The 13,977-nt window shown below is 39.2% G+C and overlaps 1 protein-coding gene across 1 annotated transcript; it reads left to right on the top strand.

The window, feature by feature from the left end:
• Positions 1-3,704: 3,704 nt before the first annotated feature.
• On the top strand, positions 3,705-4,529 carry LOC128198456 (uncharacterized). The gene has a single exon (XM_052884023.1). The coding sequence runs from the start codon at positions 3,705-3,707 to the stop codon at positions 4,527-4,529; it is 825 nt and encodes a 274-aa protein (XP_052739983.1).
• Positions 4,530-13,977: the final 9,448 nt, after the last annotated feature.

The following is a 13,977-nucleotide window of genomic DNA, read 5'->3' as shown; positions in this document are numbered from 1 at the left end:
CTTTTTCTTCTCTGCGATTCTCAATAGCAGTCTGGAGTTAGAAAAAATTAAAAAAAACCACTAGAGTTTGTTGCTAGCTCTTCACATTAGAACCTGCCTTCCGAACCGGTGGCAGTCCTTACAAATACTTGACATTTCCAAATTGCTTGTCAACTAAGCCTACTTGAAACAAACCAATTGAAATTTCAATTTTGATTTTGAAAAGAGCAATTGGTAATGTCAAAAGACACAGATACACGTCGTGTGGCAGTAAGGAGGACTTTTGGATTTACCGCCCAAAAATTGTGTGTGCTAGACTAAAATAACAAAAATACTTGAGTTTTAGTTTGAGCCTCTATCAACAAAGTTTTTATTATAGAGTTTTATTAGTTAGAAGAAAATCTAATAAATCTCTAGAATGGATGAAAGTTAATAAGTGATTGTGAACAACAAAGTGATTGGAAAGTCAGGACGAGCAATAACGTTGTTCGCAACAAATGCTGAAGTAACAACTTCATTACCGACTTGACCGACGGGACCACGTGTGAGACCGCGGCCGACTGCAGCACTGCTACACTGTATAGCTACTGTATGACAAAGTTAATAACACTTCATTATCATCCAGCTCGTGTAGAATTTGTAGATTAAGCTCACCCTTGAACTCCTAAGCAGGTAATTGACAGCGTTATTAGATATATTTGCAGAGGGAATGTACTCGTACTACCAACTCTTCGACTCCAGACTTTTATCGACAATTGTTTACAATATAAGACCAACAAATTATTATTATTATTATTGATCTAATTAAAACCTAGATCCATATCCGTTTATTTATCCACTACACCGTCGAGGCAGCTATCATGCAGACATACTCAATTATTTAAATCCTAAATGTACTAGGTACTGTAACGTATTTCCTACACTTGGCACAAGCTTTCCTCTTACATGTAAAGTTCGAGTTACTTAATTTATTAAACAAGTGGGATTTTATAAATTGCAAATACTCTAATTAAGTTGCCAAAGAGTAGTAAGCTTTAGCCTTATAGTCCCATTTTATTTATAGAATTTTCACAAGGCGCACGTAAGTATATAAGTGGGTGCCTCAAAGTTCGCTCGAACCTTCACATTTATTTTCATGAAGCACAGAAAAAGGTAAAAAAAACAACGTTCTTTGCTTAATTATAAATATCACAAACTGTTGACGTCAACCAAACCCTTGTTATATACAGACGAAGTGAACAGACTTCAAGAAAAAAAATAGATGGTGAAAATACCGCTAACAAAATAAAATATCTTCGTTATAAACACACCTTTACTATTAACATTATATTTGACAGAATTTGCTTTAAAACGTATTCCATACTTAATGCTGCCACTAAACGTGATGTTCATTTGCTGAAAGAAGGGACATGTTTGTTGATAACTATTAATAGTCCATCTGAAAGTACTTGAGGCTTATTAAGCATTAGATTGATGCCTTGCAAAGATAACAAAGATAACTATAGTAATTGATAGCTAATTGGAGTGATAGCTAGCTAACTAAGCTAGTAGAAAAATTCAATACTTTCAATTTATGTAAGAAATTATATTCAGTTACATTGATCTATCTTGTATGTATTGAATATTATATTCCCCATGCCTTAAAAACATCTCTTCTATAGTTTTCCTTTAGTCAGAGCTAGTGCCGACCGTGGGCGGCAGTGCCAGTACATTGTTAGCGCAAACAGTACAGCACCATCTTTTTTGAGACTATTGTGTGTTAGAAGTTATGTAACTAAATACGTCCTATTTGAATACATAAAATATCTTCAAGTTATTTGATTTTTATTACTGTATTCATTCACGTTGATGGTTATGTCATACACCTACGCAATTTTTAATTCAGTAAAAGTTTGAAGTTCATTTAGCTACAGCTAACCACTTTACTTTAGAATTTTTTATACTGCTTGTGACCAACAAGCAGTATAAACAATTCTAAAGTAAAAGTTTAGAGTTTTTTAGAACACAAAAATATCGATATCTATACCTCATAGCATGGGATAGACGATAAAAAATTCATCCTCAATTTGTACGTAGGAAAGGGGAACCCCAAAATAACATAATTATAATTTTTCAAAAATTATTGGTGGCTTTAATTAACACAGCACTACCTTGGTACCGCCTTCAAACTGATCGCACTAAGCAAACTGAGGAGGTAGCACATATGGTGATGTTATTTTTCGCTTTTTAGTTTAGTAAAAACATTTTTATAATTTTGAAGTATATTTTATTACAATTTATAATTTACAGCTTTCTAGTAGTAATAGTTTTTTTTTACAAGTTAGCCATTGACTACAATCTCACCTGATGGTAAGTGATGATGCAGTCTAAGATGGAAGTGGGCAAAGTTGTCAGGAGGAGGATGAAAATCGACACCCCTTTTGGTTTACATACGACATCGTACCGGAACGCTAAATCGCTTAGCGGTACGTTTTTGCCGGTAGGGTGGTAACTAGCCACGGCCGAAGCCTCCCACCAGCCAGACATGGACAAATTAAGAAAATCTCAGTCTGATCAGCCGGGTATCGTACCCAGGACCTCCGTCTTGTAAATCCACCGCGAATACCACTGCGCCACGGAGGCCGTCAAAAATAGTCTCTGCGCTAAACATGGACGAAGAGCGACTTGGCAAAACTTGTTATATTTCTTTATAAACCTTGTGAACTACGGAACCCTAAAAACATACATACAGCTGAGTTTATAAACTTCTCTATTTTGGAAATCGGTTAAAAACCATCTGATGAGATAGCAGCAAAATAGCTAACAACATTTATCGCAGTGAGTTCAAACTTTATAATCCTCTCAGCCACGAGACGCCTGGCCAACAAAGCAACAGTTAATACGTTAATAGTCAGTTAGTGAGCCAGTTTTCAAAGCAATTTTCTTTAAGTATGATAATTTCCAGTCAACGGGAATATGAAATAGTAATATCCGGACAATACCAGCAGCTGCGGCGTTTGCTAATGTAAATATAGCGCCGATGGGCGAACAACAATAGTCTGAGAGCTAGGGAAGGATTTTCATAGAGAATTTCGTCAGAAAAACGTCACATTATCTAATTATTGTGTTTATTGTGTCTAGTTTTTACACTAGGTACATAATTTGAACTATTATTTAAGGAAGGAAGACAAATTAATGTCAGTTATATGTAACAAAATATTTATGGTGATACCCGATAAAAATCAAGTTGTAATTGCGGAAAATGTGTAGTGGCCTACATGCATACCTACGACTACGACGACTATTACATATGGCGCATACACGTCCGTTCGCCGAGGCATGCTGCCGCAGACTAAGCGATAGCTCGTCGTGCGCCGAGATATATATGTAGCACCTCGTTGATCGCTGTTTCCAATAGACGACATCTCTGCGTGGAGTTTTAGGTTGGACTGAAGCCGCGACCGCATACGAAGCACTTTTATATCACGCAGCAAAAAACCTTTTCCGCGTGATTGGTCAATTGTTGTTTTATTACTAACGTGTGTTCGCAGATTTGTATTGCTAAAATTGTAAATATTAATAAGACGAAAATACATTCGATATTGCATTTCCATACGATAAATCGCCTTTTATTTCAAGCTCTCTAACCTACTAGTAAAACCTTACAGTGGTGACACCGACGTGAGTGAAAAAAATACAAAAAAAATAAGAAAAAAATATAAAAAAAAATAAAAAAAATTAAAAAAATGGAGTCAGAACACTCAGGCACCCAAAGAGAACAAGACATCGAGTTAGTCTCCATCAAGTCGAGATTACCACAGTTTTGGCGCGATAAGCCTAGGCTATGGTTCGCGCAGTTCGAAACTATTACTGCCAACCAAAAGCTTAGCGATGAGGCGAAGTTTGGACTTGTCGTCGCGCAACTGGACAAGATGGACATCGAGCAAATTGGTGATATCATCCTGTCACCAGCCAACACGGGCAGATACGAGGCCCTAAAGAAAAGATTGCTGTCTGTCTATGAAGAGTCAGAAAATAAACAACTACAGAAACTACTCAATGAAGTTGAACTCGGCGACCAGCGACCTTCACAACTGCTACGACGGATGCGAGATCTGGGCCGCGACAAGATTCCGGAGGACACACTGCGGATGCTGTGGATCAGCCACCTCCCACCGGCAACACGCGCCGTACTAGCAGTGAGCCAAGAATCAAAATTAGACTCGCTAGCGGCTATGGCGGACAAAATGGATGAACATACGAAGGAGATACAATCTGTTTGTTCCTGTAGTCACGGAAGCGTCACATCTCCGAAACCTACGTCATCAAACGAGAGGATCATAGAAATGATCGAGTCGCTGACGAAGGAAGTAAACGAGCTGAAGATGGAAAGAGCGAGAGGCAACTATCGTCAACCATATACTCATCGCCGACGGTCGAGATCCCGGTCAAGGTCAGCAAATCCAGAGTCGGCCGTATGTTACTTTCATCGCAAGTTTGGAAAGGACGCCTTCAAATGCAGAAAACCGTGCAATTTCGCAAAGAAAACCGGCCAGAGACAGGAAAACTAGGGGAGACTTTGGCTGCGACGGGAGCCGAGGTCAATGAAATGTTAACACACCGTCGCTTATTCATCAAGGAAAAGACCACTGGACTCAGCTTTCTCATCGACACCGGCGCGAACGTGAGCGTACTCCCGGCAAGAAATGCAAACAAAAAGAAATTGAAGCAAGTGGATTATTTGTACGCCGCAAACGGGACGTCTATTCCTTCCTACGGCGAGCGCATTATGAAGTTGGACATCGGGCTACGAAGACCTTACATATGCAACTTCGTGATAGCTGCAGTCACTCGACCGATACTGGGCGCTGATTTCCTGCACAAACACCAGCTGACAGTCGACATTCACGGGAGAAGACTGATTGACAAACAAACTGGTCTATCTGTCACCGGTTACGTCACGCCTACAACGGAGCACAGCATCAACACGGTGAACAATCAACAACCGTACCACGATCTGCTTGCAAAGTATCCGGACATCACTCGACCAACGCTCAAGCTCTGTCACAGCGAGGTAGAACATCACATAGAGACGACGGGACCACCGTTATACTCCAAGGCTCGACCTCTACCTCCACACAAGTACAAGGCGGCGAAAGAAGAGTTCCAGACGATGATCGAGCAAGGAATATGCAGACCGTCTAACAGTCCTTGGGCGAGTCCGCTGCATCTTGTACTGAAGAAGGATGGCACCTATAGAGCATGTGGAGATTATCGCCGGCTGAACGCGGTTACAGTTCCAGATCGGTACCCGATACCAAGACTTCACGACTTCACGTACAATCTACTGGGCAAGAAAATTTTCTCCACCATCGACCTGAAGAAAGCATACTACCAAGTAAGAAACCGTGAAGAAGATATACCTAGAACAGCTGTCATTTCGCCATTCGGGTTATTTGAGTTCACCAGATGCTGCTTTGGATTAAGAAACGCCGGGCAGACATTCCAACGGCACATCGACAACGTACTGAGAGGACTTCCTGTTTTTCCATTCGTCGATGACATACTGGTTGCATCAGAATCCGAAGAGCTGCACAGAAAAGAGCTAGAAGAGGTATTTAAACGACTCAGCGACAACGGATTACAAATTAACGTCGCTAAGTGCATCTTCGGCCAGCCGAAACTCGACTTTTTGGGTTATACAATATCATCCCAAGGAATTAAACCAACCGACGAGAAGATAAAGGCCATCACAGATTATCCTCGACCGCAAACAATCCAGCAACTTCGACGTTTTCTCGGCATGATGAATTTTTATCGAGAAAATATTCCACACGCCGCAGAACATCAGAAGGAGTTGAACGCGTATCTCAAATACTCGAAGAAAAACGACAAGACAACCATACAATGGAGCGAGACAGCAATAGAGGCATTCAATAAGTGCAAGGAAGACATATCAAATGCTGCAACTCTGTCTTACCCATCATCGAGTTTGCCGTTCGCTTTGTTTACTGATGCATCTGAGACCTGCGCTGGAGCCGTACTTCAACAGAAAATTGGAAATAAATGGAGGCCTTTGGGATTTTTCTCTAAGAAGTTTAACGAAGCCCAAAAGAAATATAGCACATATGATAGAGAAATGCTATCAATTTATATGGCTGTACGTCACTTCCGCCGGATGTTTGAAGGCCGTGACGTCACCGTCTACTCGGATCACAAACCCCTGATTCACGCACTGAGTTCAATCAGCAAGAACGAAACACCGCGCCGGACAAGATATTTGGAGTACATCGGCCAATTCGTTTCCAGCATCAAACACATCGCTGGAAAAGACAACATCGTGGCTGACGCACTATCCAGAGTGGATACAATAACGTGCCCATCACCGATAAACTACGAAGACTTATCTGGAGCTCAAGCCCACGACGCAGAATTAAAGAAAATAATGCTGAGTGACAGATATCAAGTCAGACGTATAACACCGCCAGGCACGACAACAACAATCGCTTGCGAAATGTCTACAGGCTCTGCTCGTCCGTTTCTACCACCGGAGTTCAGACGCCAGGCTTTCCAAGCGATTCATGAACTCAATCATCCCGGCGTAAGAGCGACGAGACGATTATTAACGACGCGTTACTTCTGGCTAACAATGAAGAAAGACATCACTGAATGGGCAAGAAGTTGTGAACAATGCCAGCGAGTAAAAGTACAGAGGCATACTAAAGCACCGATATGCAGTTATACGCCTGTAGGACGTCTAGAACACCTAAATCTAGATATCGTAGGTCCTTTTCCGGTGTCAAACAACTGCCGGTATTTAATCACCATGATCGACAGGGCAACGAAATGGCCAGAGGCGCAGCCAGTTGAAGACATCACAGCTGAAAAAGTCGCAAATGTAGTATACGACGTATGGATTGCGCGCTTTGGATGCCCAGTGACCATTTATTTATTTATTTATTTAATACACTTTATTTGTACACCACAAAAATAAAAGAAAACAAGCAAAACAGAAACACAAGAAAAAGTAGAATACAAAAGGCGGCCTTATCGCTTAGTAGCGATCTCTTCCAGGCAACCTTAGGCTTAGGAACTTATTAGGACAACTGTAGGTGGTGTGTACGTAATAATATTGTACATATACATACATACAAATAACTACACACTAATACATAAACCATAATACACAAATTATATAATAATTATAAATATCATAAAATAAACTAATATATAAATATATCATTATGTCGTATGATAAATATTCTAATAAAATAAAATATGTAACTAGTGACTAAGATAATATGTCTTAACGGATTTTTTAAACATGTCAAGGGATTTGGATTTCCGAATGTCGACTGGGAGTGCATTCCATAGCTTAATAGCACGAACAACAAATGAACACTTATAAAATTTACTCCTATGGAAAGGCATACACAGAGTAAGAGCACGACATGTTCTTAGCTCTGATTGCACTCCCAGAAATGTGAATTTCTCCTTAAGATAAGGAGGATATTTTGGATTAAAGAGCACACAGTACAGAAGAGAAAGTACATGCAGATCCCGGCGACGGCGAATAGGAAGCCACTTGAGTTTCTGACGAAATTCAGATATATGGTCATATTTGCGAAGGCTAAATATAAACCGAATTGCAACATTTTGAAGTCGCTCAAGTTTATTAAGATAGTCCTCAGTCAAACTGGGATAGCTTGCGTCCGCATAATCGAGAACAGAGAGTAGGAGAGAATTTGCTAACATAACTTTGGTAGGAATTGGAAGAAGAGAACGTAGGCGTCGTAACGAACTCAACGTCGATAACGTCCTCCTACTCAACTCCTTGATATGCATGCACCACGATAATTCCTTGTCCATAACAACTCCAAGGTTTTTAACCGAATCACAATACGGTATCATGACACCGTTGTAAATAATAGGTGGTACGTCGCCCCAAACAACTCTTGAGATTAGACTAGGACTGCCAATAATAATTGTTTTTGATTTAATAGGGTTAACCTTAAGCCCATACTGTTTGCTCCATACTGAAATTGCATTTAGATCTTTATTAATAGCAGACACAGCAGAGCCAAGGTTCTCAAGAGTTGACGAGCGATATATTTGCACATCATCTGCATACATATGGTAGAGAGAAGTGAAACATTGAGTGATAGAATTAATGAATATGGAAAAGAGTAAAGGAGATAACACGCCACCCTGAGGTACCCCGGCCGAAACATCGCACCAAGATGAGAAAGAATCGTGAACGCGAATACGCTGTTTACGGCCATTGAGGTAACTCCGAAACCAGTCAACCACCGATGGAGATATGTTAAGAGAGCATAATAAACCCAACAAAATGTCATAGTCAACAGTGTTAAAAGCATTACTAAAATCTAGCAGAACTAAGACTGTGAGTTATCTATTATCCATCGCCCAGCGGATATCATCAGTAACTTTTGCTAAAGCTGTGACCGTACTATGACCAGGGCGAAAACCGGATTGAAAGGGACTTAGAATGGAATGCTTGCTAAGAAAAAGACTCAACTGTCGGAAAACCAATTTTTCAAGGACTTTTGACAGAAAAGGCAAAATTGAAATAGGTCGAAAGTCTGAGAAGGAATTAGGGGTAATTTTTTTAGGTAATGGAATAATTTGAGCACTCTTCCATGCCTCAGGAAATTTACTGGAGTGGATGGAATAATTTAGGATATGGGTAAGAACTGGGATAACAATATCAATGATGGGAATGATCATATTACGGCTCACGTCATCAGAACCGACAGCATTTGAGACGATCGATAAAATGCTCTTCTTAACATCACATTCAGTGAAAGACTCAAAGAAAAAGGGTAAATGATTAGAAGTTGAAGCAGAAGAAAGAATGTTAAGTGTACGTTCTTTATCAATACTATCAATACTATCAATCGTATCGGAAGTAGCAAAATGTTTATTCAGATGTTCGATATCAATATTGATAGGATTATTAGGGGAAGATTTACCAACTCCAAGAGATTCTAGAAATTTCCAAGTTTTGGCAGAATTGCCATTTTCTACTGATTTAAAAATGTGGCGTCGTTGTGCATCTCTACATAATGTATTACAGCGATTCCGAGCCTTATGATATTTAAGACGATTCGCTTTAGAGTCAGTTGTTTTATATTTATATTTTGCAGAATTCTTTTTGTTCATATAAATTTTTATATCATCAGTAAGCCAAGGAGCAGGAACAGGAGCTAGAACCTCTTTTTCTTCTTCTGGAACTCCGTGCACTAGAAGAATCTTTCGCCTGGAATGCATCTCCAAATCTTCCTGTTGTTTGCCAAGAAGCTCAAGCTGTAGTTGCAGATTTTCCAGTGCAGTCAACACAAATGTCCGGAAGGCTAGAAACTGAGAGTTTAAATTTGATGTTGGACTTGTGGCTGGGATTGCTGCTCTTAACTCTTTTTGGAACTCTTCCAATCTTCTGTTGAAGTGCTCACCGATTTCGTTTATGTTACTTTTTAGAGACTCCATGTTAAACAAAGTTTAGTAACAGTGAAAACAAAAAAACCAAAAGTGAGGTTAGGATATGTGAAATAGCACACTGTCACAAAAAGAAGCTTAAAGCCTGTGCAAATATAACCAAAAGGAGCTGGCAAGCCTAGGCTATTCACAGGTACATATGTAAATATTTAATAACACTTGTATATATTTTAAAATTGAAAATATAAGAGATTACTTAAATGTGTTACTTTCTTTAAGCCTACCCACAGAGAGAAAAGACCATCACGACCGACCGCGGCAGGCAGTTCGAGTCCGAAGTGTTCACCAAGCTAATGCATCGCATGGGAATAAAGAAAACACGAACTACGGCGTACCACCCGCAGTGTAACGGTATCATCGAGCGCTGGCACCGCACGCTGAAAACATCACTCGCCGCGCGACTCAATTCTACGAACTGGACGAATGAAATACCTACCGTATTACTCGGCCTACGCGCAGCATACAAAGAAGACATCGGAGCTAGTACGGCCGAGCTCTTGTATGGAAAAACACTACGCCTTCCCGGAGAATTCTACGGCGAACCTGTTACAGTACACAGCCAGTCGTCTCAGTTTTTGAACAATCTGAGTGAAGCTATGAAGAAAGCGCAGAAGCAACGAGAACACAACACGCAGCGATCATTCATTCCCAGTGACCTAAAGACGTGCACACATGTATACGTACGCAATGACGCAGTGCGCAAACCTCTCACGGCTACCTACAGCGGACCGTTCAAAATCATCGAGCGCCATAATAAGTACTTCCAAGTGCAACTAGAAAATCGATGCACAACAGTATCGATAGATAGATTGAAACCAGCGTACACCTTCAAAACGACAGAACACGAAGAGATGGAAGCACCGACGAGCTCATACAAGGTCACCAGGTCGGGAAGAATTTCAAAACCACCTGTGCGCTTCGCTGAGGGCGGAGTAATGTAGTGGCCTACATGCATACCTACGACTACGACGACTATTACATATGGCGCATACACGTCCGTTCGCCGAGGCATGCTGCCGCAGACTAAGCGATAGCTCGTCGTGCGCCGAGATATATATGTAGCACCTCGTTGATCGCTGTTTCCAATAGACGACATCTCTGCGTGGAGTTTTAGGTTGGACTGAAGCCGCGACCGCATACGAAGCACTTTTATATCACGCAGCAAAAAACCTTTTCCGCGTGATTGGTCAATTGTGGTTTTATTACTAACGTGTGTTCGCAGATTTGTATTGCTAAAATTGTAAATATTAATAAGACGAAAATACATTCGATATTGCATTTCCATACGATAAATCGCCTTTTATTTCAAGCTCTCTAACCTACTAGTAAAAACCTTACAAATGTATGCGAAATAAAAGATGAAGTAGATTGTAAGTGTATAATACATTAGAAAATGATATGTTGTGATTATGTTAATCGTAACTTGAAGTTGAAGGCTCGTTGACAGAATAATTAGAAACAACGTTAACTTATAAATGTAACAAGTGCAAGCAATAATGTATTTCTAAAATAAAGACATTCGATCTCATTTTATGTATTCCTTCATATTCTGTGTAATTCCTTTAACCGTAACTTATAGTATTAACAGGAATGTTTTCAATACCATATAAGCATTCGTTTTCGAAATTATTTTGGAGTCTATTTTAAAAGTTTGTACTCATATCAGTATATGTTCATAGTAGAGAACTGAACACTGCCAACGTCCTCACACAAATTGACCATCTCTTACACTACAGTTTATAGAGCCAACGGTCTTGTTAACGGATACCAACAAAGCGTACTCCGCGGCAGTCATTTCACGAGGCGCATAACGCCATCGCGTAGTCATCCTCATTCGCTTCAACAGTCCTCCGCCGTAACGCGTAACGATACAACCGAACTATTTAGAATTTAGATGAATAGATGTAACGAGCATTGGATGGAGTTTAACTGCTGAAATTGATCGCAAACGTAAGCTACTAAACGAAGCCTTCGTTTAGGATACATTTTGAACCTCATATAAGTAATATTGTTTAGTTGATAATATTACACATATTATCAACTAAACAATATTACCTTAGTGATTAGTTGTCTATGTGGCTTATGTGGCTTCGAATCGAGAGGTCCTGGGGTTGAAAAGTTAAAGGTTTCGTTCTTCCATAAAATTGGCAGAAAAATTCTTTAGTCCGTAATTGGGAACATTGCGTTGGAGAGCAGAATAATTCGGCACTCCCGGTCATTCATTCTATGTCTCTGAATTCGGGAAATAGATAACGTTACACCCTCATGTTCCGGAGAATTATTAGATCAATGCGATACGAGAGTTAGCTGTGGATCATTATCAAAACATAATATTGTTACGAAATAAAATATTATTACCAGCCCGCATGAGAATGGCATCGTGGGAGTAGCAGGTGAGGAGATAAGGTCTGTACGCTGTATTTTGATTTTGTTACATGTGTAGCACAGACAGATCCTGTATCTACTGGTACAAAGGAACTGACCAGAAAAAGAATTAAAAACCGTTGCCTATTTTATCCAAAACACGGTGAACATGTTGGAATTTAAAAATAACAAAATAAATTGTGGTGGAGAGGGGTAAAACCAATAAAATAATAATTGTTGAAAAAGAAAAATAATATTTTTTTAACACTATAAAAAACTTACAATCGTACATGCAGTATCCGTAAAAATATTTCCATTCAAAAGCCTCCCAAATGATAATTTCCTTCTTTATCAAAAAGATCCAACGGAAACATTTTATATAAATCTTCCCGATGCGCTGTGTTCCAGTAAAATAAATGAAAAATAAATGTAAAAATAAAATGGCCGCCTCAAAAGCGCGGCAGCAACAGAACATCAATGAGCTCCGCCATTAATAAAACTGTTGGAATCATTTTTCCCGATGGCAACTTCATAATAAATTGCTGAGCCGCTCCTCTGAGCTGTCGCAAGTGTGCGACTTTTTGTCTTACTCGACATCATAAAGGTTAATGGTACGAACCATGCCTATAATTTATATCTGTGCTAATAAAGCCAGTATGAAACTGGAATAATTTAAAAACAACAATAATTACGGCCCATTAAATATCATAATATCTGAAGCAAATTTTGATTGAAATTGTCATTAATAGATATAGGATATCAACTCGCGATCAAAAGGTTTTTTTTACGTTATCACTTTTACTTCTAAATACACAGAAACACTTGAATTACTAAAGAATGGATTGTATTTCATCATCATCAAACGTACCAAATGAACATCGTTTACAGTACCTACCTAGTGTAGGAAATGGCTGGCGGTGCACTGGTAGTGGATGTTGTTGCAAAAAAAAAAACATTAATAAATGCGAAACAATTTAACGATAGTTTAATTTATATAGTAAATTTGTTCAGTGTTGAGATATATTGCCACATTGTGCAGTTTTGCGATTTTTTGTCTCACGACACGTCGCCAGCGTGCGTGCGCTCAGGCGGTCTTAAATAATAGCTCGTTCTCACATAAATGAGGAAAGCTGATAAAAGGAATTCCTCCAGAGATCAGGCGGAGAGTAACAAATGGACCGGCCGCCCGCCCGCCCCGGCCTCGACACGCGATCGCGGGCACATGGGAACCACACGCGCCATCATCGCATCTCGCCGTGATCGTTATTTGATTTCTTATCAACCGAGTCAAATCAAATTTATAAGAAAATACTTACTATTTTACTACCCATGTAAAAAATAGGAGGGGTTCAATTCACACATAGATAGACAAGTCATACTTATGCTTCTACATCCGATATTTATTATCCTACGTCTACAAGTAGTCCATTAATTTGTTCTGTTTTATAATTCTAAAAGCTATAAAATAAAGAGCGTTGATAGTTAAAGAAAAGCATAGAAGTCAATTTAGCACATTTTTATTTACCAAATTATTAAAATTATAGACATACCTGAACACAGGAAAAAATAATTAAGTTTAAGGATTAAAATAACAATTAAATCTAAATTTTAAATAAATAAAATAATTATAAGAATTTTTATTAGTCTATATGTTCCACTAAACTCAAAAACAATACGGATTTCATGTAGCTTGTATTAGGTTTTGAAATAAATTTCAAACATTTTTTTAGAACGAGTACCTAGATTTAAATAATTATCTGCCCAGCTGTCTTGTAACTATTTTTTTACTGAAACTCTATAAAACTTTTCCTGCATTGTTGCATTCAATCAAACGTGTTTATCGTCAATCAATCTCTGTGATACATACAACAGTTCAAAATTGGATGAAACCATTTCACTGCGCGCCATTTCGATGGGTTTTTAAGTCCGATTAGACAGATCAAAGCGAATGCGACCTGACGGAATGAAACCAATTTGTAAGACCAGCTGCAGGCACAGGGGCAGGAGCGGGGACATGGGATCACTCTCTGGATGGTACTAACACTGTTCATTGTGATAAGATTTGTGTTAGCTAAAACGAATTGGTGCTTGCTCGGAAGCTTTTTCTTAAAACGAAGATTAACAACCAAATGTAATATA

This window comes from Bicyclus anynana, chromosome 10 (assembly GCF_947172395.1).
Source record: "Bicyclus anynana chromosome 10, ilBicAnyn1.1, whole genome shotgun sequence".
In the NCBI taxonomy this organism is placed as follows: domain Eukaryota; kingdom Metazoa; phylum Arthropoda; class Insecta; order Lepidoptera; family Nymphalidae; genus Bicyclus; species Bicyclus anynana.
The sequence above is the reverse complement of the archived record's forward strand: the minus strand, read 5'-3'. Positions and strand labels throughout refer to the sequence as shown.